A 27,302-nucleotide genomic window follows, 5' to 3' on the forward strand; every position below is an offset into this window, starting at 1 on the left:
AAAAATGTTCAAGCTGTACCCCAGACTGATTAAAACAGACTCTCTGGGGCCTCCCTGGTGGCGCAGTGGTTGAGAGTCCGCCTGCCGATGCAGGGGATACGGGTTCGTGCCCCGGTCTGGGAGGATCCCATATGCCGCGGAGCGGCTGGGCCCGTGAGCCATGGCCGCTGGGCCTGCGCGTCCGGAGCCTGTGCTCCGCAACGGGGGAGGCCACAACAGTGAGAGGCCCGCATACCGCAAAAAAAAAAAAAAAAAAAAAAAAACAGACTCTCTGGAGTGGGGTCTGGTCGTGGATCTGTTTTATAAGCCCCTTGGTGGATCTAATGTACTATCAGGGCTGAGAATCAAATTCCAGTTCAAGTACCAGGACAGTCATCCCTGGGGATTTTATTAGAACTACAGGACCTGGGCCCTACCTGCTCAGCGTTTTTAAGAAACTCCCCAGGTGATTCATAGACACCTGAAAATTTAAGAAGCATTTGTATAAGATAAAAGTTGTAGGAAAGAAATCAGAATTTGCACCGTGCCTCCACTTTCTCTTTATTCATGGCTTTTACTAACTTCTTTTAAAGAGGAAAAGTATGGGACAGGAATAGGCAAGATAAACACATTGGCATGTGAGACATGAAACATGATGAAGACTTGGTATCAATGAAAGGCAGATGCCAGGCAGGCCATGTGAATGAGAGAAATGTATATTCTGTAAGACAGGTGGTTAGGTTGCTCACACGTCTTTGGCCATTAATTGCATTACCTGTTGGCCAAGCAAAATGGCCAAACAAAATAAATCCACTGGGTCACAATCAGGGTCAGCAACCAGTGTGTGAGCCCAGGCCTCGGGGATGAGTTTGGGAGTGTGAAGGTACAAGGGCTGTCCTGTAGGTTCCTAGACAGGCCCTGCCCTCCCCAGTCTCCTTAAGGAGTCCTGAGGGATGGGGGCAGGCTCAGAGTCTGGAGATGGCACCACACAGCCAGAACTTTAAGTGGGGAGACCTTGGGAATCATTTGTGAACTTGATTGGATTCCCTGGCAGGATTCCAGTAAAAACGATGACGACAATGTCTTCTTAAGAATTGAGTAGAGAAAAAAGCCAGCCCAGGAAGCCACTTAAGATTTATGAGGGCTTCCCTGGTGGCGCAGTGGTTGAGAGTCCGCCTGCCGATGCAGGGGACGCGGGTTCGTGCCCCGGTCTGGGAAGATCCCACATGCTGCGGAGCGGCTGGGCCCGTGAGCCATGGCTGCTGAGCCTGCACATCCGGAGCCTGTGCTCTGCAACGGGAGAGGCCACAACAGTGAGAGGCCCGCGTACCGCCAAAAAAAAAAAAAAAAAAGATTTATGAAATGCTAGGACTGATGGTCTGACTTCTCTTTTGTGATGGAGAGTCAGAGAACTGCTGTTGATTTTCACAAGCTGTATTTTGCTCTGGTTCACTTCTCTTTCTCTCCTCCCTCCCTCCCTTCCCACAGGATGATTATTACTGCCATTTTGGGGGGATTCTAGTTTCTAACTGGAGAAGTGACCACAGCTATGTCTGTGCAATGCTGATGAATGCACTGAAGTCAGTCAAGTCATGGGTTTCTGGCGGAAGCCTCCAGGGCCCTGCTCTGGGTGCTCTCATCGCCCAGAATGGTCTCACCACCTTGGCTGAGGATTGGTAAAGCAGGCTCATCACCCCCATGGCAGTGGGCAGGATAGAGAATAGATATGAATATCAGGATCTAAACAGAGAGTCGAGAGAGGGCATGATAAATCAGTTACCTAAAGGTTATTTATTCATTTAGTTATTTTTAATGTTATGTTTTATTCAAGTAAGAGCAACAGAGCTGGGGGGCTTGAAAGTTGGAATTTGCTTAAATTTGTGATACTTTGAAGATTCACCGAATACACTTAAAGCAAAAATGAAATTATTTTAGTTGCAGTGAAGATACAAGAAGATCCCAAAGGATCTTCACCGAATAAAGCGGTGAGTAGAATTTCACCCGAAGGTACTTTAGAGGGGGAAAATGTCAAATAAGAAATAATGTAGCAGCAGCAGCAATGGGTCAGAGGATTTGAGGGATTTTAGTCTATTGGTGCCTAATTGCTTTTGTGTGTATGAAGTGGTGGCCAAAAGCTCTGCCGGATGCCTTAGGCTGCGTTCATCACCGACCACAACAAAACGATTCTTCTTCCCCTCCTGGCCCCCAGGCCACCCTGCAACACTTTTAGATTATTGTGTTCAGACTTGGTTGACACCTTTTGATTATGAAGTAAACATCCTGGAACAAGTTCACAGAGAGTGGCCTGATTCATGAAAAGACTTGAATCCACATCTTAGTCCCATTGTAAAGGGGAGGATGTGAAGGACTCCGGGGTGTGGATTTCTGGAGATTGCAAGGCTGGAAAGTGGTAGAGCTCAGTGCTCTAACTGAGGCTTTCTGATTCTGAATCCAGGGCCTTCCTGCTATAGCATCTCCCTGTCGTTTTCCTTCCTCCATCAGATGAAAGGGTTTCTGTTGTAGAATATCCCACTATCTGGACAATTTCCCTTGTCACTTCCTAGGAAGACTGGTTCATCTTCTGATGAAAAGAAACCCATCCTAATAGAAATAGCTTCTTCTTTACTGCTCAGGCTGAGTGTCAGGTCTTCACATGTCTCCTTTCTCTCCCTCTTGGTCCCTGGAGCTTTGTTTGTTCTTACAGATCCAGCCTCAGTCCCTCTGGACACAGAGCCTCTACAACCACCTGCCTGGGCTCCCCAGCCCTCCTTCTGTATTCTCCAGCTCTTTAGCTTCATCCTTTCATTCTTTCTTTGACTGGTTCCTTCACAAATATTGATGGAATGCCTATTTCTTGTCAAGCACTTCTGAGTACTGGAATATTATAGTAAGAAAACAGAGAGTATCTCTTATCTCCTAGATCTTACTGCAGAGGGGAGTGACAAAAACAAAGAAGCAAATCTGTGAAGTCAGATAATGATGTGTTGTTAAAAATATAATAATAAAGCAGGTTGATGGATTCACTGTGATGCGGGGGACTGCCCTGTTCAATATGGTGAGAAAAGACCTCGAACATGATGACATTTAAGAAGAAACTGGAAAGGAGTGAGGAAGTGAAGCAGGCAGATACTTGGGGAGAGAGAAAGATTGTTAGGCTAGAGAATAGAGGTGGGATATTCTTGATTTATTTGAGGAAGAGCCAGGGGGTATGTGTGGCTTGGGGCGAGTGGACGTCTATTTTGCTGCCTGCTATTGACAGCGTATCCTAATATATGCTCATGTATTAGAAGTAGTTCTAATAACACCGTCCTATGGCGCGACAGACACACTTGAACTCAACTCCAGGGTTAGGGACGGGGATTGTGGACAATGGCTGGGAACTGCATTTTGAGGATGAAATAAGTTAATGTATATAAAGCATACATTGTAATGCATACGATAGGGATGAAGTGTAGAATGCATGTAAAGTATGTAATATATAAAAACAACAATGCCTTGTACGTAGTGCTACAGAAGCTTTAGCTTTGGTCCTTATCACCACCTGAGCACTGTTACCTCCATTCTGCCCCGAGAATCCAGGAGCACAGCAAAGGTCTTTGCCCGTAGCTCTTTCCAATCCTAAGTGGAGTTGCTTGTGTTATTTCCTGTGCACTCTGGGTTCTACATTATCAGGAAAGGCTCTTACGTAACTTCTTTGTGAAAAGTATTTCTACTACGTGGCCAGAAGGCAGCCTGGCTTGCCCATGCGCTATTTTACAGATTCTATTTCCATGTCTGGAATGAGAAAGCAATGCACACAGGTTTATTTTTAAGACAAAATGTAAAAACCATGTTGGTGCTGATGTGCCTTGTAGGAGTGGTGGTCATAATAGCTAACGTGCATAGTAAGTTAACCAAATGCCAAGCACTGTTCTAAGCCCCTTCATGGATTCTCTTAATCCTCCCAGCCCAGTGAGATAGGTAGTAGCATTAACTTGTTTTCCAGTTGAGGAAATGGAGGCTTCAGAATGTTTCTAGAATATTTCTGTAACTTCCTGCAGGACAGCTAGCAGGACGGGGAGCCAGGTTTTACAGTACATCATTCGGCTCCACAGCTTGAAAAGGTGGATAATCCAAACTCACTTCTGCTGTGATTTGCGTTTCTCCCCATGGTCTGTTCTTTGAAGCGTGTTTCAGAGATAGGAAAACCCGGGAGATGGATTCGTTTTTCTCAGTCCGATAGTGAAATGAGTTTTCTGTTGTTTGCACACACTTTACCTGGGCCAAGAGAGCTGAGGGGCGGCAGGAAGAGGTCACCAGATGCCAAACGTAAAATCAGGTGTGGGCTTTATTATTCACAGTAGAAAATGAGTCACAGATGCGCAGTGGTTCCTTGAAATCCATTTTGGATTTGGGGGTCCAACCCTGAGTGCTAAGGACCAATGCCACCCTCTGCAAATAGACATTATTTTATGTTCCTGACACCCAAGTTACTACGAGTTGGTCTGTGAGGGCCTTTCCTACTGTTGAATTTTAGTAACCCCAGGTCTTAATCTTACTATCAGCATGACCAACCTGTTTATTTGAAAACAGAGGCAAATGCTGTATAATAGTTATTTTTACGTCTCTTTTGGTTAAGTTTTGGGGAGATGTTTATCTTTTCACTCCATTGCCCCAGACTGCTTTTTATTGACGCTAGTGTTTCTTCTTTATTTTCTCTTCCCTCCGGCACTTTTGCTATCTTGGATAGGTAATTTTCTGAGAAAATGTCTGAGGTTGTCAAGTATCAACTTCAGTTACAAAGAAACAAAATGCATGGGCTTAGTGACAGCTTTTCTGTGAGAGAATTTAGCACCTCTGGGTTAATACTTGTATATCAGCTACAGCTTCATGGTGGGCTAAAACTTGTTGTTTTAACACATTCGGCTGTCTGCATTCCTCCCTAACTTAAAATTTGTATGAAATCAACTGTCACTAAAAAGGGATAAACAACTAAAAATATTTATTGCGGGAAATAAAAAAGTTAACCAAAGTATTTTATTGATACATTCTTGGACAATAGCACAGAATTGAAAGAAAATGGAAAGGGGTATTGTTCAGCGATGGTGTTTTTCCACTAAATTGGCACATGAGCAGCAGAATTAACGAAAGTACTTATTACAAACAGTAGAAAACACACATGCTTTTTGTTTTTAAAGTCCTTATCGCACTGGTCAGTCATAGGGGGGCATGAACCAAACCTCAAGACATGAAAACTCCATATTCTTTTCTTCAAATAGCTTAGTCATTATTAAAATTATTGCAAAACACCCATATCCTAATTAAAATAACAAAAGAGAACACAAATACAAATATTGAACATAAATGATTAACGTGTACTGGAAAATACATTACCGGCATGCATTCCAAAGAACAAGACCTCTATTCCGTTCAGCCAATACCTTTCTTCCGTGTGCCCTATCTTATACCAAAGATAGGTGGGGTATACTTTCTCAGCACAGTTTTTGGTCTTTAAATATCTTTTTTGTCTTAAAAAAAATAACGTGATTTTCAGCGGTACTATAATCATAATTATACAGTCATGTACATACATTTTTCATTTTAGTCTGCTGAGATCTTTTTAAAATGTTAATTGTTTTAAGGTTTTCCCAAATATCCTGCCATCTGAGAGGATAGGGTTCTATGGAAAGAAGGCATTCGAAAACAAACAGTGAACTGAGGTACAACATTGGATGACAAAGTGCAAAAGTCCTCACAAACTGTACAGAAAATTTCAAAACCTTGCAGCCTGGAAGTACAGACATAGAAACACAGGTCAGCCCCAAAACAGTCACTAAGGCTCTCAAAGCTTCACCCTAAAGAGCCTAGCTGGGACTTGAGTCTCAACGCTCCCTTTGGTAGGGAAGGTCCAAAGTTGCAGCCAAGTTGGCAGTGCTGATGCCAGTGACTTATTAAGCCAAGATAAAGTAAAAATATTTCATAAAGCAGCTGTGTAGGACACTTGGATCCTCTATCATTGGTCTCCCAGCCGGGGATGCTCCTCCGGTGATGGGCAGCGGGCAGGACCAAAAGAGTCCTGTGCCAGGTTGGGTGACAAAATAACTGAGAGTCTTCCTCCTCCAGGGTTCCATGGAATGGAAAAGGTTAGATAACCAGGTTATTATAACTGACATACTTCTTTTTTGCAGCAGGGCCTGAAAGACAAATGTGAAAGAGTCAGTCGCGACAATGACTCCATTTGCAAAGGTAGAAGCAGAATTAGATCTATGATGACTTGGGTGCCAGGGCAAGATGGGACAATGCAAATCGTGCTGGATTTCTTTGACTACTTGTAGGATTTTGTCCACTAAAATCTGCTGTGCCCAGCAATTCTCAAACCATCTGGGTTGTCTATTCTGAAATATCTCCAACCTCCTTTTTTTATGGTCCGTACCGTGAATAAATTTATCAGTCCGTGTCATGCTTTCTAATTAGCTCAAAGGACCCACCCATGTTGCAGTAAATTTCCTTTTGTGATCTTCTCCCAGACCTTCTCATAATAAATGGCCTTTGCTTGGCAAAGGTCTGTCCTGGGTCACTGGAATTAATTTAGGTTGGCTACAGATTAGACCAACCAGAGTGCCTTCTCTGGTTCTGATTTACACAATCAAATTACTATAGGTTGACTTTTATAGTGTTCTCATCAGTAAGTTGTAAATGGTAATTTGCAGAATTGTTTCCATCAAGGTTTGAAGCTTACTTAAATCTGCCCAGAATTTCAACATGCACAGGCTACATTTGTTTTTCTTAATGTACACTACTTTCTTTTTCTATTTGATATAGCGATTTCAGGACTCATCTTCACGCACTCCCTCACTTATTCATTTATTTTATTCAGGTATGTGTCAGCCACCTACCATATGGCAGACAAGAGGCGAGGCACTGGTGAGCAGTTGATGAGTAAATCAGACCCTTTCCTGTCCTTGTGCTGGAAATAAAGACACCAAGATCCCAAGGTACATCCCTGCTTTATGTTTTAGTTCTCTATACCTGCTGTCATGAGACATGCTTTGTGGTTTTGCATCAGCTTCTGTTGGACACAAGATAACCATCATGTAGCATTTACTGATGACTTTACTTACTGTTCTTAGGTTCTAAATTCTGTTGTTCACTTAACACAAACAAGTTGCAAGAATTCTTCCAGAACTTTTTTTTTTTTAAATATATTTATTTATTTATTTGGTTGTGCTGGGTCTTAGTTGCGGCAGGCGGGTGGGATCTAGTTCCCTGACCAGGGATCGAACCCGGGCCCCCTGTATTGGGACCATGGAGTCTTAACCACTGTGCCACCAGGGAAGTCCCCGGAACTCTTAAGTAGGGATTTCTGTGTGAATTTAGAGGCAGGGAGAAGCCACAGTAACATACTAGGAGAGGGTTTGTATCTGAACTTAGAGAAATGCAGCCAGTATGTTACAGAAGTATATACAACAAGACTGATCTTAGGTTCTGGATTAAATATTGAGACTCTCCTTCTGACAAATTCTGGTTTGAAGATGTAGGCTCATTTCTCTAGTCAATAGTTTGCATTTATTAACTAAAATTAGAGTGACAATATTATGTTATTGTATTATTATATCTTATATATATTATAATTATATGAAATTGAGGGTCTCCTGGAAAATCCGTCATGAGACTGGTCACTGTGCGTCCTCAGTTGATAAATGCATGGCTTCATCAATGCCTTGGTCTTCTAAGAAGGTTCTCATCGTTAACATAGCCTTCGTTGTCTTCAATGATATGCTTGGTTTGAGGACATGTAGGAGAACTTTCTAAAGATTTTTTTTTTTTTTTTTTACCCTGAAGTCTATTTACAGTGTTGCAGCTAGAGAACCCCAGCTTGACAGTTGCAAGAAATAGTCACAGCATGCCTTGTCAAATGCCAACATAGTAATTATCCTCAGGACAAAGGGGAAAAAACAAACACAAAACCCAGAAGCTTATCCTGACCTAAATATCTAAGACAACCTCTACTGCATGGTTAATTAAGATTATTTTCTATATAACCATAACTTTCTAGTGAAAAAAAACAAACGTATTTGAAATTCCTCAAACAGTTTACTTTAAAACACCAATTACTCAGAAAGAATCTTTGTCGAAGGAGTAAGAAACCTAGAAAATATTGTCCATGAATTGCAAATCTGAGCATTTGTTTGCATTAAACTATAATCAAGATGAGGTTATATTTAAAAAAAAACTAGAAGTGATGATAATAACGGGAATTCACTGTTGCTTGGCATGGATTATCTTCTTGTGTTCTCTGGTAACCTTGAGATGAGGGCTGATGATGCTGCATTTGGACTCATGTGACTCAGGGTCTGATTCAGCTCTAGTGCTTACTTGAGATGTGACCTAGACCGGTCCCATGACACTGAACTTCTCTGAGCCTTTGTAAAATAGGTAGAATAATTGTCACCCTGCGGGTTGTTAATGGCACAAAGGTATGAAATATCCTAGTTTCTCATCTGATAACATAATGCATAAATGTTTTTTTTTTTTGGCGGTACGCGGGCCTCTCACCGCTGTGGCCTTTCCCATTGCGGAACACAGGCTCCGGACGCGCAGGCCCAGCGGCCATGGCCCACGGGCCCAGCCGCTCCGTGGCACATGGGATCCTCCTGGACCGGGGCACGAACCCGCATCCCCTGCATCGGCAGGCGGACTCCCAACCACTGCACCACCAGGGAAGCCCCGTAAATGTATTTTTAAATTACAAAGTTCTGTATAGATGATTAGCCCCAGTGCATGCTTTCTTTGCAGAACAGCTGAGAGACATGGCAGCAAAATGATAATGGAGTTGTGTAAATCCTAGAATGACAATATCTTTCTTTTCCTTTTTTTTTTTTTTTTTTAAGAGCAGAGAAAGGTTTACTGCAGGGCCAAGCAAGGAGAATGGGTGGCTCGTGCTCAAAAACCCCAAACTCCTAGAATGACAATTTCTGTACTTTTCAGAGCACTGACCAACGTATTGGAATGTTTATTTTTAAACCATTGTAGCCTTATGAGTAAATAAAATAAGTGTCTGTGGTGTCTGATAACTCCATTTATTTGAATAGCAATGTAGTTTATGGCCTAGGAAAGAACATTGCTTAGCTCTAAATAGTCGTGCAGTGAAATACTCTCTAAGGAAATAGTCTTTTTATTGTTAAATAGGTACAATTTTTTTTCTTTTATAAAATTGTAAAAAGTTGTAAGTTTCAAGGAACAGTAGGAATGTAAGGCATGGTCCCTATTGAATTTTAAAAATTATCTTTATCAGAAGTTCTCAAAGCAAGGGATCTTGAAGAGTTGATGTTTACAGTGAGGCAGTGCTGTGGACACTGGTTTCTGGAATGAATTACTAACACACCCTTGTTAGTTAAGAAAGGTCAGACCTTCCAACTTATTCTTGGTGTTTTGTCAAAATCAAGCTCAATTAACTTCAATGAATTAGTTGTTTTCTCTTTAATTTTCTCTGAGCCTTTTTGTCCCACAAAAATTTTCTCAAAGTGTGTTCTGTGAAGTGCTTGTCACTCAGATTATAGGAAGTGAAGGATAAAAGACAAAATTGGAGGGCCTCCCTGGTGGCGCAGTGGTTGAGAGTCCGCCTGCCGATGCAGGGGATACGGGTTCGTGCCCCGGTCTGGGAGGATCCCATATGCCGCGGAGCGGCTGGGCCCGTGAGCCATGGCCGCTGGGCCTGCGCATCCGGAGCCTGTGCTCCGCAACGGGGGAGGCCACAACAGTGAGAGGCCCGCATACAGCAAAAAAAAAAAAAAAAAAAAAGACAAAATTGGAGAAGAACTTGAGTCTAATGGATATTGTAACACTGAATTATGGGAAACAGTGAATAAGTAAAATTAAATAGGGCTCTTTTCTGTACTCCATATTTCATTTCTTATTTTTTAAATAACAAGGAATTCTGTAGTTTAGTAACAAAGACTATGTGTTTTCCTGAGCTATTTTAAAAATTTTATATGTGTGTGTAGATATGTACTTATCAAGTGTGTGTGTGTGAAGTGATTCAAACAGCTATAGAAGGTAAACAAACATAATATATCACGGGCTCCAAGATAAGACGTTAACATATTGACATCTTTGCTCCACGTGCCCCTCCATCCGCCCATGGGAAATAAAGCAGAGAGGAAGCCACCCGGGCACCCCCCAGACTTCCCCATCCCCACTGCCCGTCTTCTCCTGCCCCTCCCCCCCACCAAGGCTACCATTCTCATATTGGTCTGGATCCTTCCCAATGTGGTTTCATACCGCTATTGTGTTGTTGCCCATAAACTATAGATAGGCACTGCTTTGTGTTTTTTATTAAATATCCACAAAATGGTATCATTCTGCCCATAGTCATTCGCAAACTGTTTTTCATATAACTTTGTGGTTTTAAGATTTATTTATGTTGATTTGGTCATTGTAGTTACTGTAGAGTTTTCTTTTTTTTTTTTTTTTTGCTGTACGCGGGCCTCTCACTGTTGTGGCCTCTCCCGTTGCGGAGCACAGGCTCCGGACGCGCAGGCTCAGCGGCCATGGCTCACGGGCCCAGCCGCTCCGCGGCATATGGGATCCTCCCAGACCGGGGCACGAACCCGTATCCCCTGCATCGGCAGGCGGACTCTCAACCACTGCGCCACCAGGGAGGCCCCTAGAGTTTTCTTTTATCAACATGGAAAAGTTTCTCTAACTCTTTTCTTACTGATGGACTCTACTTTCTGTTTCCAATAACAAACAATGCTAGTGTCTGAAAAACAGCATCAGTTACAGAGTTAGGTAACAAAGCTATAGACCAGGAGAAATTACTTGCTACATATTTAACTGGCAAATGATTGATACCCCAAATTTTTGAAATGTATAAAAGACAACTTAATTTAAAAAGGAAGGAATAAAAAGGTAATTTGTAGTGAAGAAGAACAAATGAAAAATGCTCAACCTCATCAATTTGAAAAATACAAATTAAAATCATAAGAAGATAGTATTTCATGCCCGTATCCTTACAAAATGAAAACGTGTGCTGAGGCCATGAGTTGGTGAGGGTGTGAAGAAGTAGAAATTCTTAGGCCACACTGGTGGAAATGTAGATTAGTAAGATCACATGGGAGACATGTCTGGAAGTATCTAGAAAGGTGAAGATAGTCATACCATGGACTCAGCAATTGCCTTAACTGGTTACCTCCTGCTCTTTTCTTGGGTTGTAGTTTCCCAAAGTCACTTTCTCCAGGGAGCCTTTCCTGACCCCCTGAATTCAAGCCAGGTGTCCCTGCTCCTCTTTTGTGGCCTTTCTATTTTTCCTTTGTCATCCTTAACACAACCAGGGTGCATCACTTTTTCTCATGTTTACAACATTAGCTCTCCCAGGACCTTTTCTTCCAACTGCCTAGGGGAGTGTGTAATACATAGTCATTGCTCGATATTTATTACTATATGTAATAATTTATGTATTATTTAGTATGTGTTATTATAGAAGGGCCTCTGCTCTCTGAAGTTCTTGTCAGCTCTACGAGGATCCTATGGGGGAAATAGACCACAAAAAATACGTGGGAACATCATGCACTTTGCCATCATTTTCTCTCCTCTCGGTGTCCCTGTGGTGCCATTATGTACAAAGCTAAGCATTGTTATAGCCCCTCAGATTTCATTTGTAAGTTAAACCACAGTGCTCTTTTTTCCCACTTCAGCATCCAAGGAGGGCCACAACAGCCCAGCTAAAATTGAGAAATCAATTTTCAATTCTGCCATGAAAGGAGTCAATGAACATTTGTGTTTCTTTAAAAAACCTAATTGGTGCTTTAAGATGTAGAACGTCAAGCACAGGTTTACACCGTTCTTAAAATATGCATTTAAGGCAAATATATAAAGTCTCTGTTTTGAGACAGCTTTCAGCTTAGCCAAGCTAATATCTGGGTAATTTGATTGAGGCTGTACATGTTTTGCCTTGGAAAATAAAGATGCACTGAATTACTGCATCACAGATCTCTGCTTTTTCTTATTATGCACTTTGCCTGGGCATTGAAACACTTTTGTGTATTTGCAGTTTCAGTATATTATGGATCCCAGCATTCTGGAGCATATTATGGATGCAGCGCAACGATGCATCCAGTATTGAAGCTGTGCGTCAAAGCCCTTCTTAAGGATAATGTTGTAAATAAGGCGATAGTGATAAAATAGTAGCGGAACAGTACTTAGTGATCACAGATGAAAAGCTGGAGCTCAAATCCCAGCCTTACTCTTTTGGGGCATCATCACCTGTTACCAGGAGTTCACAGTGTGCTAGTAGTTTGGCTAAAAATCGGTGGCACAAAGCTAGGGAAAGATAGTCTGTATCCTGGAACATTTCCTGGTTCAGTGCAATTCAGTACATATTTATTGAGCACCTACTATGTGTCAGACACTGTTATAGGTGGGGCGATGTAGCTGTGTTACACTGCGGTGCAGTTCCTCCTTTGATGGCGCTTATATTCTACTACAGGAAGACAGATCGTTAAAAAAAAAAAAAAAAGAAAGAAAAGTAGATACAGCCAATTCTTATTATTCATAGTTGCTGTATTCTATGAAGTTGCTGTAAACACTGAATTAGTGAATACTAGACCATTGCTCCTAGGGGAGGCTCACAGGTTCCCGTGAGCCTCAGGTCACAACATTTTTGTCAACCAATCAATACGTGACCTTGTTGTATGTTTGTTTCTGTTTAAAGAAACTTTGTTTAACATCTAGTGTTGATTCATTACTGTTGAACTCATTGTCAGTAGGACTACAACGCATGCCTGAACAAAGCTTATCTCACGTGTGTCCTTTTCTCTGTAAGGCACATCATACCCACCCTGCACTTAAGCAACACTAGACAGCACTCTGCCCAGTGTAAAATCACCCAAAGAAGTACAAAAATGTGAAATACAGGTATTAAGTAGACTGCAAAAACACACATTTTTTTGCACATGAGAGCTGAAACCCTTGTCGGCCTGAGCTTAGAATGTGTACATCCAGTGACAAATATGCTCTACATATGTCCACAAACAATTGCCAGAAAACACCACAGTGTTGGTTTTGGTGATACAAATCAGTCTTAGTGGGTAGGTGAGTTTGCAAATTGGGAACCCATGAATAATGAGGATCAACAAATGATGATGTCAGATGATCTCAGACTCCTGGGGAAAGGCTGCCGAAGGGGACAGAGAGGGATTGGGCAAAGGTCGCTGTCCTCAAAAAGGTGGCAGTTGAGGTTCAAAGGGGGATGTCATTTGAGCAGAGTTTGGAAGGAGATGAGAGAGAAGCTGTGCAGAACTTGGATCACAGAGCGAGGGCAGGTGCAAAGCCCCGAGGCGAGGCTGGCAGCTGACAGGCCGGGATGCTGGACAAAGAGAGTGAGCGGAAAGGTGCGCGGAGAACTCCAGCCCTGGCAGGAGGTGGTATCACTAACATGCGCACAGAGGAAGTGTGGAAAATCGTGCCTGAGGCCCTCAGGAGAGGTTTCAAAGTAAAGGGAATATGGAATCGTGCTTGAGCAGTGAATTGGAGACACTTCCCTGCCTGGGGACATGGGGGTCAGGGCACAGGTGTTGAACATTCCACCTGGAGGGCACCACGTTAGCTTTTGCTGTGAAGAAGCTGAGGGTTTAGAGAGAATAGCAAAAAGTTTGAAGAGTTCGGCCTGTACAGGGCTCATGCAGAGAAGAAAGAATGCCCGAAGAGATGGCAAGGGTATTTTATTCTGCATATAAGGTTCTGGATATTAGGATGAACTATGAGAATTCAGTGCCAATATTTGAAAGAAGGAGAGAGGGTTCCAACAGTAGCCTGAAGGATGGATTGGAAATGGGGTAGAGGTAGAGGATGGGAAGTGCAGGAAGGGAGATCAGCTTGGAGGTGATGGAGTGATTAGGATTGTGTTTGTGTTAGGTGGAATTCCAGGACAGTGCTACAGCGGGGTTCTTGATGAGGAAGCATCTCCTGGGGCCACATTTGCCCTCACCACCACCGTGCTCTCTTGGGGATGAGAACATAAGCAAGAGCCTTCTTGGCCATTGTCATGGGGAAGCATCCTTGAGACCTGAGCTATATTGTTCTTTTGTTTGGTTTTTAATTTGGGAGGGACTGTGTGTGACATGGCAGTCAAGTTCTGTTGAGTTTGGTCCAACTGACTCTTGTTTTGTGGCCGCAGATCATAGAGGACCAGTGGGCTCAAAGGAGAGGAAACCAGAGAAGACTCCTGACCTAGGCAGAGAAAAGAGATGAAGGAAACCTTAACTTTCCTTCCTTTCTTGGAATCCAGCTGAGCTTAACTTTGTGGGCAAAAGACAGGGCTTGAGAACTGAAGCTCTGTCCCGAGATAAAGATGGCTAGAGTATCCCAAGGACTGTATATTTGTGGGTCCTGGCTTTGGAAGATGGAAGGATTAGATTCTACGACAGGTAATAGAAATTAGGCGAAGCTTCACTTCACAACAACTATACAGCAGATGTCTACTAAGTGTTAAACACTAGTTGCTGGGGATACAGAGGGAATAAGACCTTCCCCCATCCTCAAGGAGCTCTTGGTCTAATAGGCCAGATTCCCATAACTATGTATGTACACATACATATATAACAAAAAGAATGTAGGATGATAAGTCTTTGGTTTGAAATTAGTTGAAACTAATGACAGGGATCCTACTCATGTGTCTGTCTGACAGTCCTTAAAGCTTCTCCCTTCGGCTTTATGCTTTCTGCCAGGATTTTTTCTCCTTCCTTCTGAGATAAATGCAAAGTGGTGAGCAGCCTGGTATTCCTGGCCCGATCTGTTTCCTGGAGCATGAAAGCCCTCTGATCTTCATAGCTATAGGGCAGTTCTTCTCGTCACCCAGTCAAAGGCAACGGGAGAGTTGTTTATCATAGAAAATGGTCAGGAGTAATCACAACTATTAGTTGAAGGAAGAGAAAAGAGACTTTGTATTCAGATAAAAGGTGGATGGAACAGACCCCTAACCATTTCATGCCTGAGTAGAGACAGGGGCTTCTATTGAAGAAACTGAAGGAGAGCCCCAGAAACTGCTCGTGGCTGGGGTCTAATGTTAGCAAGCCTGCTTCTCTCACTCTGGGCTTCCGTTTCCAATCACAACCACACAACCTGTGCTTGACGATACTCCTTCCATATTTTCCACCTTCATTGTTATCTACAGCAGTGTTTTCTCTCCTCCTTTTTTCTTATACACATTGCAAATCTGTTACTGTATTTTGTGTAGGGTGGATTGAGATTGGCATTGAAGGTTAACCCCTTTGATGCCAATCTCAATATTAGGTTCAAGGTGTTTAAGATTATTTAACAATCCCTAGGGAGATCTATCAAATTCCTTTTTTTTTTTTTTTTTTTTTTTGAGTTACGCGGGCCTCTCACTGCTGTGGCCTCTCCCGTTGAGGAGCACAGGCTCCGGGTATCAAATTCCTAATTTTAAATTGACGGTTGACAGTCTTTCCTTCAGTGTATTCTGTTTGCCCTGAGGCTGTGTAATGGACCTGTCCACAGTGCCTGTTCCTCTTTGAACTCTTGGTCAGGTGACTTGGGATATCACGTGATGGATTCTAATAGGAGACTGGAATTCCCATTACTAGAATTCAGCAGGGGTTTGCGGAAGTGTGCACTTACCTGGATTCAAGGCACTGGGTCTGGAGAGATTTGATGGGCAAGTTCAGGGTTGCCGTGTATGGGGGGGATAAAGAGACTGAAGCTAGGAGACTGGGGACTGAGTGTTGAGTGCTGTTAGAGGGTTACATTGAACTTGCTTAGACGTGGTAATGAGATAACGGTAAAGTTGGAGAATGTCTGCCTTCTGTGATGAACTGAAATATTTTGGAGTAATGTCTTGTGGTATCTGATATAACTGACTTTCAAATGGCTCAAGTCAAAAACACGCAGATATATATGAATCCAATATAGTAAAATATTAACAGTGAGTATCTCACTGGTGGCTTATACCACTACTCTTTCTACTTTTCTGAATGTTTGAAAAGTTTCACATCCGAAGTGAAATGTATGCTTCACAACTTTGCTGTGAAGTTGCCCTACCTTTATCTCATAATATCTGCTACCAAGAAGTAATACTCTCCAGGCAGTCATGTATCTCAGAGAAGAGAAAAAAGAATTGCAGTACTTTCTGTGGCCTGGTGTAGAACTCTGACCATCCTAATTCAAGAGTGACCATCAAAATACCCACCAGAGTAAAAGGCAAAGGAGTGGGAAGATGTAAGGACACAAGAAATACAGGGATAACCACTAGTCAGCTGTATGACCTTGGGCAAGATACTTTAATCTCTCTGTGCCTCAGTTTCCTCACCTAGAAAATGGACATAATCATAGCATCAATCTCTAGGGTCCTTAGGAAGATTAAATGAGTTAATATATGTAAGACACTTAGAATGGGGCTGGGTATAATTTTACTCAATATATATGGCTATGATTAGTCTTCCCTCTGGATGCACTTGGAGAATCTCTCTCACACTCATCACACTGACTCGTGTGCGCATATGCTTTTCCCTTGGAAGAAAGAGTTCCTTCCAAAGCAGAAGGTCAGGCTGCCTGTACAGGGAAACTAAATTAGTGGTTTGATTTTTGGATTCTGTTAGGTGTCAGCAACGATCCTTGAGGAGGTTTAAGGAGTTGTCAGAGCACCTAGTGCATTTCATCTGTTCACTGGAGAAGGAATCTGTCAAGTCATTGTCAACATGTTTCCACTTCCATCCGGTTGCACTGCCATCATTAGCTAGCATTTCATCTCTGCAGAAGTGTGATACTGAAATCTTGCACTTTGAGGGGTTGTATCGGTCAGCTGGAGGCAAAGGGGGAAGCTGGAGCTTGGTGTTTTCTGTTACGGCAAAAATGACAGTTTCTTACTGTACTGACAGACTTGTACACATAATCAATGGCTGCCGCTACTCCCACACACAATCCATGTCATCTTCGTGCAATATCGGAACTGGTAATCGTTGATTCTAGAGATGCTTATTGTAGCCCCGTTAGACATTGGAAAGGGGATAGTTTGAAATAGCTACTTAAAGATAACTTGCTTAATAAGGGTAATGGTTAATATTTGTAGAGTGCTTGCCGTGCCTAGACATGGAACCAAGCATTATAGACAGATCATCTCATCAGTGGTCTGAGAAGATGCTTTCATTCTCCCCATTTTGCAGATGGGGAAAGAGAGGCACAGAGAGGTTAAGTGTGACTCCCAAGACCACAGAGCTGGATGAGCCAGGCCATTTGGCTCCAGAGTCCACGTCTGTACCACTGTGAACCCCTTCTTTTAATAGGCTTTGAGCTAGCTCATGTACTTCTAGAAATTTCTAGAAAATGGAAGTACTATAAAGCAAGAGAGGGGAGAAAATGAGTGAGCAGGGTTTAATGACCTATAAGGTCCTTCCTGGTGGCCTGCTCTAGCATCCCTCTGATGCCCCAGTAAGTGAGAACTGAGAAAACGTAGTAGTGGGTTTTGAAAGGTGGAGAGCAGAGTTCTGTTCATAGTGGGTAGAATTTGCTCTTCTGAACACCCTTCTCCTTTCTCCCTGCCTCTGAGAAAGCTCACACCTGGAAATAGAATCTCATTTCTGTCCAGCACTGAGGCCTCTCCCTTCCAGCTGCTGATGAGCCATTGTACCTGGCAAGCTACAGGTTGCCAACAGATGTCCAGAAACGAGTGTATATCAGTTCTCAATGGGACAAGAATTTGCTATATCTTGGGCCCTTGGATTTGAATCCAGGTTTCCGTTTAGCTTGCCATAACTTCTGCATTTGGACAATCTATGCATTGCTTCCCCAAAGACCAATTCAGGTAGGTGATGGATTGAAACATCCGTGGTAGGAGAATCCTTTGGCTGAATGGCTGACTCTTTTCGGTCTCTCAGGGGAAATAAATACACCAGCAGTTTCCAGACCTTCCATCCCTGTCTGTAGAATTCTCCAGTCAACCTGATTTTACCTTTCCAAATCTGCAGTCAGCAAGAGGGTTGTGCTTTGCCTCTGTCTACTGGCAAAGACATTAGTCTGATTTCAACTTCTTTTTTTAAGATCCAAGTTTTGGAAGTATTTTCTATACAATTTTTCTGATGATTTCAAAATGAAAATTCAAATTGGCCCACCTATAGTTCCTCCATTTTTAGATGGGGAAGAGGAAACCAGTCAGCAATCAGCATTTTGAAAAGAGGGAAGGAAAAGAACGATCCATTTTCAAGAAATTAAGAGAATTCCAGGAAGATATCCAATATTCTAAATTTCCACACTTGCAGTCTTTCTGTGGTTAGCACCAGCAGCCTGAAAAATGAACCCAAGGCCATTTCAGAACTCCCATCTGAGCAAAAAAGATTAAATCATGCTCAGCACGCTTCACCAAATAAACAGAGTGAGGTGATTTATTTTTGAAAATAAGAATTTCCACGGTAAGGAATGAAACAAAGAGAGTTTATCAGGTAACCCAAAGTCAACCAGAAAATTCAATTTGCCTTGAGCACCCGATTTCCCTTGCTCACTACTTAATCAGAGTGTTGCTAAATCAGTTTGAACTCACTCACTCACTTTTCAACCGGCGGTTTTGGTGTCCTGTAAATACAGCCCAAATATCAATTTCTGTAACAGAGCCGACCGTAAAAATAAAATCATTCAACCCACGGGATTAGGGTGTCCAAGTGAATATATTGTGTATTCAACTTGGACTGGGGCTATTAATGTCTTTCCATTTTGGTGTCCTCGGCAGTCAGTGAGCAAACCCAGGCAATCACAGCTCTTTCCGTGCCCTATATTGCCTTTTACAGAAAACCCTACAGATGCTTTCTACTTCTTAATATATGCCCCAGGCTTTGAGATGTTGACCCGTAAAGTACTAACTATTAGTATTACTTTCGTGGGAAATGGTATTGGATAATGGTCGATTTCCAGACCCTCATTCATATTCTGAAAAGTAGTATTTTCTCTGTGGGCAGAAGAAATGGAAATGAGGGCAATAAATGTATCCCAGACCTTGGGTAGTCACGGCATGAGCGTGGGGAATTGCTGGCCAAAGGAGTAGGTGTTTTAGAACGGACCATAAAAAGGAGACAGCTTGTGTGTCGTTAGCGAGATGCAAATGGGCGGGGGGTATGTCCATCCTGCATGTCTCTCAATTAGGAAACCATTCCCCTACAGCATGTTGGAAATCTCTCTATTGGCCCAAGTTCCAGACTTTGGAACCAGACTTCGGGGTTTTTCCGATACTCTGGCACGCAGCACACAGGATGGATTCCTTGGAAGGGGAGGGTCTGGTGGTACAAAGGAAGGTACTAGTCAGGAATTCAGGGGGGAGGAGTAACACTGCAGAGGGGAACCTGGCCTAGGGGAGGGCACTGAGTTCCTGCAGTTCCTTTGTAGGAGGAGGTAGAAATAGCAAAAGGAGGAAAGGACACGCACGCGCACACACGCGCACACACATGCAGATAAAGTGTAGTGGGAGGTGAAGAAAAATGGAGAAACAAATGATTTAAAAATTAAAAGAGGGCTGAATTTGTAATCTCTGAGTTATATCTTCCTTCTCTCTGTGTATGCAGCATGTCTATGAGGGACATGGTAATAAATGAGACTCTGGAAGCGGACTGGGAGTCTGAATCCCTGCACTGCCACTTACTGTGTGATCTTGGGTAGGCTGGTTAACCCCTCTGTGCTTTAGTTTACTTAACCGTTCTCTGTGAATACCAGTAGAAGCTATTCATTGAGGGGTTCTGAGGATTCAGTAACACTGACACTTCGGCATCATTTCATAAGCACTTGCTCTTATTATGACGTCAGTTCCTGATGAACATTCACGTGGCCTTCTGTCTCCTGTGTTGCTTTTTTTTGTCAGAGACACAGTGGGAGACAAGGTATAGAAATAAATTATTTCAATTTTAAGAGAAGTGCTACCCATTTAATAGGAATGGTGTGATGAATTCCTTTGTAAACTTATTTTGGAGCCATAAGGGGTTCCGACGTTTGGGTTTGCTTACCAAGGGACTGTATATTTGGGTTCTGGACGGCTGTTTGCTTGTATTCTCAACCTTTGGCATGTGTGGTGTTTGACTTTGCAAGTTAAGCCACAGTGTGGTGTTGGCTTTTCTGGCTTGGGCAGCTGAAGAGCATCTCTGGAGCATCCTCCCCACAGAAGCTCTGAGGGTCATGTGTTGTTAGAGCAACTTGAACGTTTATTGAGATTTAACAGGAAACAGTTTACGGAGCCCCGAGCTGGTGGGTTTGGCCTCTGTAAGTGGCCCTAGGATCCTCTCCATTCCATCTCAACGCCACCAACCTCCCAAGGAAGTTTGGTACCATTTCTAGGTCTTGCATAGACCCACAACCCAAGGGGTAGAGCTTCCAGAGGTTATTAGAAAGATCAGGCTCTTGAGAGTGTGGCAGTTTTGTTTTTCGTTTTCCCACAAGCCCAGAGGTGGGAGCCCAGGGCCAACTTCCTTCTTCTGTGGCTTCTCTTACTCTTCCCCCACATGGCCCAGAGAAACCAGACCAGGGGCTGCTGCCGAGGGTGAACAGGGGAGCTAGTTCTTTGAAGAAGCACCTCACTGTCTTGTGCTTTCCCCACCTCCAGCTTTTTTTTTTTTTTTTTTTTTTGCGGTACGCGGGCCTCTCACTGTTGTGGCCTCTCCCGTTGCGGAGCACAGGCTCCGGATGCGCAGGCCCAGCCGCTCCATGGCATGTGGGATCCTCCCGGACCGGGGCACGAACCCGTGTCCCCTGTATCGGCAGGCGGACCCTCAACCACTGCGCCACCAGGGAAGCCCTCCGCCTCCAGCTTTGACAAAAGGAATTTTCCATGTGCTGTGACCTCAGTTTGAACATAAGGGTTGATGATAAAGACCCAGCTAAGAGTAAGCAATCTGTTGCCCTGCTGTTCTGGTAAGCTCTACACACAGATTGTCCTTAGGGACGTTGCAGGGAATCCAGCTGATGATCATGTCGCCTCCATCTTTGTCACCAGCCATCACCCCTTTTTCATTCAAAGATAAGGAAAATATTCTCCCTGCTCTGAAAGATTTTATTGTCTGTCTGTAATCTTTAATCCTTCTTATTTAATCATGGTCAACTAAGTCGTTAGCCCTGCAGCGAAAATAGTATTGTCTTGTTACAGTCCCTTAAGTTGAATAGCATGCAATGCCATCTCTGAGTACCCGTAATACTGACACTGAATGTGTGGTGTATCAGGCTCTGAGAACATTAAGATGCCTCCTTGGAAGTGGGTATTGACCATATTTAATGTGCTGGAATCGCTCAGTGGATATAGCCACTTAACTACTTTAGTAAATTACGTCATGGTTCTCCATAAGACTCGCCCACCTAAGGAAGTATATTTACTGCCACACAAAGCAGTTGGGTCACAAGTAACGCTTACAGCTGAAGCAATTTATGTATATATTCAGAATTGCTTAGACACTTCCCAAAAGATTTCAAAGGAAGGGTATGTGGTATTTTTCTAATTCCTTTAGGTAGAGATTCATTGTCTACCTGTCCCTTCCCCCACCCCCGCTGCCCCTAAACACAGTTTCTTTTAGCTTACAAGGAACTTTTTTTTAAAGAAACAGCCTTCTTGTAAACGTCTTTTAAATTTGAAAACATTTTTTCTCAAAAAGATTATATAAATTAGTACGAAAAATACAGAAAGGAAACGACAGGATTGACCACAAAACAAATGAATAAAAAGCAGAATCAGCGCTTAAAGCCACAGTAATTGATGCATAGTATGAATTCCAGTCAAGTTCTGGTCAATCCGCTAGCTGTTGGGGTTTAAATACTGAACGTACATGTTCTACTGCTCCAGTCCTTAGGAAATTCAGAATACCACAGTCGGGGAGGGGTTGGTACGTGATATCCATTTACTTAACCGTAAACCAGTTTTAGCTGAAACAAGTTCTGTTCCCAATAAAGTGGAACAAGGAACCAGCATATTGGAAATCATACTGTCTCTAATTTTTAGGTGATCTATGTTTGTTAGGGCCGTGTGTGTAAACTTCTACAATTGAGAGTATCAGCTTAATCCATGGAAAAAGTGTCCAGTCTCTACAGATTGGATGTGAAGCACTTTGACCCTTGAATATCCAGATCAAACTTGGCTCAGATGTTGGTAGAGAGGGTTGCAAAATTCCCTGTTGGGCCATTCAGTGACAATCCCTTTAAAACCCACAGAAGCAGAAGGAGAGAGAAAGGAATCATTTCTCTCTGAAAAGGAAAGGCATGTTTGTGGTCCTGGGAGAGCCTTGAATGCCCATGTTTTTGGCAAGGAAAAGCTTGGGTTCAGCCATTGCTTTGGCTGGGAATAGAAGCCGCCAGCTGGGTGGCTGTTCATCTGCTGTTGGCTTGGACCCAAGATCGATGTAGCATTTTTCCACCTGCAAGTCTTCGTTGGTGGGAGCAAAGCCGTGCGCCAGCACCATCACCTCCACTGGATGATGTTAGCTGTGGCTTGTGATGTGTCTCTTTGGACTTGGGAATAAATGGACTTAGTTATAGCCTTTCAGGATCCAACCAGTTCTTCAGCAGAGGAGTTTCTGCACAGAGGGAATGATGTGTTGGTGACCCTTGGCTGGTGCAACCAGACTGCAGAGTAGATACTCAAGTCAGCATGAGGCAGATTGGGAGAGCAGACTGGTGCCAAAGTGCCCTTTTCAAACTCTGATGTGCCTGTGAATCACCTGGAGATCTTGTTAGACTGTAGATTCTGACCCAGTTAATCTGGGATGGAGCCGAAGCTTATGCATTTCTAACAAGCCCCAGGCGATGCTGCTGTTGCTGACCCACTGACCAGACGTTGACTCTAGCAAAGCATCAGAGACATTTCTGGAAATGTACATCCCTGTCAAGTTCTGTATATCACACCTGACCTTGATGGCACACACAATTAGAAGGAGAACTGGCACTTTACACGAGACTCTGCAAATCATCAAAGTTGGTAGAACAGAAACGGACCCAGGTCGGATTTCGATCTTCTGTTTGAGATACCCAAATGGTTGCCGCAGTTCTCTATTCTTTGCTAGAGAGGTTTAAAGAGAATCTGTGCAAGCCTGCTGTCCCCAAGTCTCCTTTGTATCATAAAGTATTCAGAATAAGTCCAGGCTTTCTGGATGGCGCAGATTGGTGGAGGGTTTTGTTTTGCATCCCGGCTTCATTCACTAGATAACCTTGGCAATACACGCTCATTAAAATGAGACTCAGAAATACAGAAATGCGTGCTTAGATGAGATTGGTTTCACCTGCCTTCCAATTCTGCATCACAAGACTGACAACAGAGGCTCCCTCTGCTTAGTTCCAGGGGGAAAAAAAGGAAATATTGGGCATGGTTTTCAGAAATGCCCTTCTTTGTGTCCAGATCAGCTTCTTGACCAAGTTCACTTCCCAGGACCTAGGCAGTGGAGGGGGGTGGCTCAAGAAAACCCACAACCAAGGAAGCAGCGTCCATGGCCCATTCTACTACCCACGCCACCTAGGCACAAACTCCATTCTGATAGTTTTCTTTCTTGAACAGTTTGGATAATCATGATGCCCTTGTCATGCATTATTCTGGGAACTTTATTTGTCTCCAGTCCTGAAACTATTCTATTCTCTGCACCAGCTCTTGTTTTTGCTATTTTACATGTGAGAAAACAGCAGTTCAGATCAGGTAACTCTTTCAAGGCCACAGAGGAAATGAGAAGTCGAGATGGAATTCACATTTGTAAGTGCTCCAGAGCACTTACTAAACTCTTCATGGCCACTTGGGCTCCACAGGGGGGCATGTTAATGGGTTGAGTTGTGTCCTCACAAAAAGATACATTAAGTCCTAACTCCCAGTACCTGTAAACGTGACCTCACTGGAAATAGGGTCTTTGTGAGGGAGGATCCAAGAGAGAGAATGGGTGAGAGAGGGAGGGAGAGGTAGAAAAAAGATGGGGGGACAAGGAGGTGGTGGTGTCCTAACAATAGACCTTAATGCTGAGTTCAGCCCAGGGGGTCACCGATGTGGGGCTTCAGCCCAATGTATCTGATAAATGATATCAAGTCTAAACATTCCATAAGTACTATTTCATATAACACACACACACACACACACACACACACACACACACACACACACACAGTGAGAAAGATGTCTTCCATTGTTTTCATTTTATAAATGTGAAAATCAAGGCCTAGAGAGGATAACTTGCCCCAAGCCACCAGGTAGTAGAAAATGGAGCCCGGAGTCCCATCTGTCTGATGCTTCCGTCTCCTGTCCCCGTGTGGTGGGCAGGAAGGCTTGTCCGCTTGAGGAGACTGAGGCTCTCCTGCAGAGCCCATTAAGTCAGAGACAGGAGCTCTGGATACTGTGTGGTCTCCTAGGACTTGATCATATGTCAGCAGGATAGAAATGCTCATTTTAAGAAAGTCACTAACTGCCAAAGGCTTGAAATCTTCCCATGCACCTGCTCTGTTATTTAGTTATCATGTAACTCATGTAGTTGCAGAAAGAGCAGGAAGTAGATGGGCTGTTTCTGTTCTCGCTGTTTTAATAACATATTAAAAAAATCTTGGAATGACTTGCCAGTTTATGCTTTGGTCTTAGTTGTGGCACGTGGGATCTTTCATTGTGGTGCACGGGCTTCTCTCTAGCTGTGTCCTCTGGGTTTTCTCTTCTCTAGTGTGGCGTGCGGGCTCCAGAGCACGTGGGCCCCCTAGCTGAGGCGTGCGAGCTCGGTAGTTGTGGCACATGGGCTTAGTTACTCCCCAGCATGTGGGATCTTAGTTCCCTGACTAGGGATGGAACCCGCATCCCTTGCATTGGAAGGCGGATTCTTTACCACAGGACCACCAGGGAAGTCCCCATACCACACTCTTGACAGCACCCTTAGAAGAGATGACTGTTACAAGTTCTGCTTCTACCTAAAACTCTGCCCTCATTCCCTTCCACACACCCACTCCCTCTTTACAGTAGCCCTCTTGCCATTCTGGGGCCTGCCAAACTGGTACCTTCTGCAGGGCCTTTGCACTTGCTATATGCTCACTGTACACTTGCTTCCTTGAATGTCTTCCCAGAGATCTTTGCATGGCTGGTACCTTCTCATCATTCAGCCTCATCTCCAGTGTCATTTCCTCAGGGACATCTTAACTAAAATAGCAGGACTTCCCTGGTGGCACGGCGGTTAAGAATCCACCTGCCAATGCAGGGGACATGGGTTCGAGCCCTGGTCTGGGAAGATCCCACATGCCGGAGAGCAACTAAGCCTGTGCGCCACAACTACTGAGCCTGCACCCTAGAGCCCGCGAGCCACAACTACTGAAGCCCGCGCGCCTAGAGCCCATGCTCTGCAACAAGAGAAGCCACAGCAATGAGAAGCCCGCGCACCGCAACAAAGAGTAGCTCCCGCTCGCCACAACTAGAGAAAGCCCGTGTGCAGCAACGAAGACCCAACGCAGCCAACAATAGAAATAGAAATAAATAAATTTATAACTAAAATAGCAACCCCTACCCACACTATCTCCATATGCTGCCCTAATGATTTTCTGCAAACATATCCTTTATTTGCCTCTCATTTCCACTAAAACAGAAGCCCCGCATGGGTAAGGATTTTTCATAGATGCCGTTGTGCCCGAAACTTAGGAAACACTCACCAAAGATGTCTTGTGTGAGTAAATGAAATTGGGCAACCACAACAATAATGACAAAAAAAATGTGAGAAAGACAGGAACAGGGCAATGGGGATGAATAGGAAGGACATTCCAGTCTTAGATCAGATAAATGCTTGGAAAACATGACAGTAAGGAGAGCACTGAAGCCACGATAAGGCTCAGGTTGAAACACATGAAGAAGGAGGATTCTTGGCAGAGAGAGTAGTACTTTTGAGGGACTAAATATTGTTCAGCGTGAATGGGGGAGATGATGATGTTGGGAGTTGGGAGAGATGAGGGTGAGATCGTGTAAGGGTTTTGCCCCCCAAGATGATGAGGCTGAACAAACACATCCTACACAGTGGACAGAAGCCTGAGCCAAGGGAAGGAAAAGGGCCCAGGATCTTCTGATACGTGTTGCTTATCTAGCAGGACCAACACCCCAGCTGCCCTCCCCCCTGTCATTTTAGATGCTGTCTGGTCTGGAATATTCAGTTGTGCTCAGGTTTATCCCTTGGGTCTGCGGCTCTGGTTGGCATCCTGAATTACTCCTTGTGGCACCGTCTGGCAAGGACCCAGGAACATGAGTGACAAGGCAAAACAAGGCACCCTGAAATTACCTGTAATGAAAATGACTGGTAATCTCCAGCGATTACTGTGTCTGTGAGTGACAGGGGTGCACTTTGTGCAAAACCTTTTGCTGCAGCAAAATGGGTCCCGGGAGGTTTTCAAGTTTGAGAGTCTTTTTTTTTTTTTTTTTTTTTAATGAAAATAGCTTCAGATCTTTGGCATCTTGCATTCTTTTGCCCAGATAATGAGGGTGATTATGGTTATTTAAATGTACTTTATAAGGAGATACACTGAACCTCTTTTAAAAATGTACACCCAAGTTAGAATGAATGCAGTAGCATGATTCTTATACTACAGCACAGTGGGTCAGCATTTAGAATCCAGAGGTCCCTTCCCAGGGTCTGTCTGGATTCCTAGAACACACACAGGTCACAGAGAAAAAGGGAGCTTGGGTCAGGCAGAAGGGAGCAGCAATGTGCATCCAAAGGCTGGAATATGGGTAGTGAAAGTAGGACCCAGGATAGTCTGCTGGTCCACCTGCATTGACCTATTTACTGCCGTCTATGGATGCCAGCTCCCTGTTGTGAAGAAAAGGGGTTCAGAAATCATAGGGAGAACCCCACAGACTGTTTCTCCAAACCAGTGCAGGGAGTTTGAGAAACACTGAGCTGCTTACTGAAAGCAGAAATTTTCAAACTTGTTTCGATCCCAACTTGAATGAATCCTACTTGGGAAGCCAAAATATATACCAGAGGATGGAGCAGTTGCTCTGGTTGATACAGAGGGGAGGGGCCCACACAGCAGCCTCCACCCCCTTAGTCGCTGGGCTACTTCCTGATGGCTCTGTGCCATTTTGAGAATATATTTTGCAGTGTTAAAATTAGATGTAGTTTTTAATTATATATTATATATAATATAATTTATAATATATAATTAAATATATAATACATAATATTTATATTTTTATATTGATATATAAATTATGTGTAATTTTTTTTTCCTGAAAAAGAAAGCTTAACCTAATGCACTTCTACTAAGGCACACCTTGCCCCAGGTACCTTCTTGGGTCCATCGCAGGTTGCTCAATGAGCTGGGGGATATTGTCCAACCCTAGGACATCAGGTGTCATACAAATGAATGTTTTCCAACCTCCATTACTG

General features: G+C 43.5%; 1 protein-coding gene across 1 annotated transcript in view; it reads right to left on the reverse strand.

Annotated features, from left to right (window-relative positions):
• Positions 1–6,102: 6,102 nt before the first annotated feature.
• The window catches only part of GRM7 (glutamate metabotropic receptor 7), a gene marked incomplete at its 3' end in the record, with an annotated part of 816,540 nt that continues 795,340 nt past the window's right edge, over positions 6,103–27,302 (reverse strand). The window contains exon 10 of the mRNA XM_082638105.1: positions 6,103–6,152. Coding sequence (XP_082494231.1) covers positions 6,103–6,152 — 50 coding nt within the window. The remainder of the gene's footprint in view (positions 6,153–27,302) is intronic.

Source organism: Mesoplodon mirus (genome assembly GCF_964341445.2).
Source record: "Mesoplodon mirus genome assembly, chromosome: 12".
Lineage (NCBI taxonomy): Eukaryota > Metazoa > Chordata > Mammalia > Artiodactyla > Ziphiidae > Mesoplodon > Mesoplodon mirus.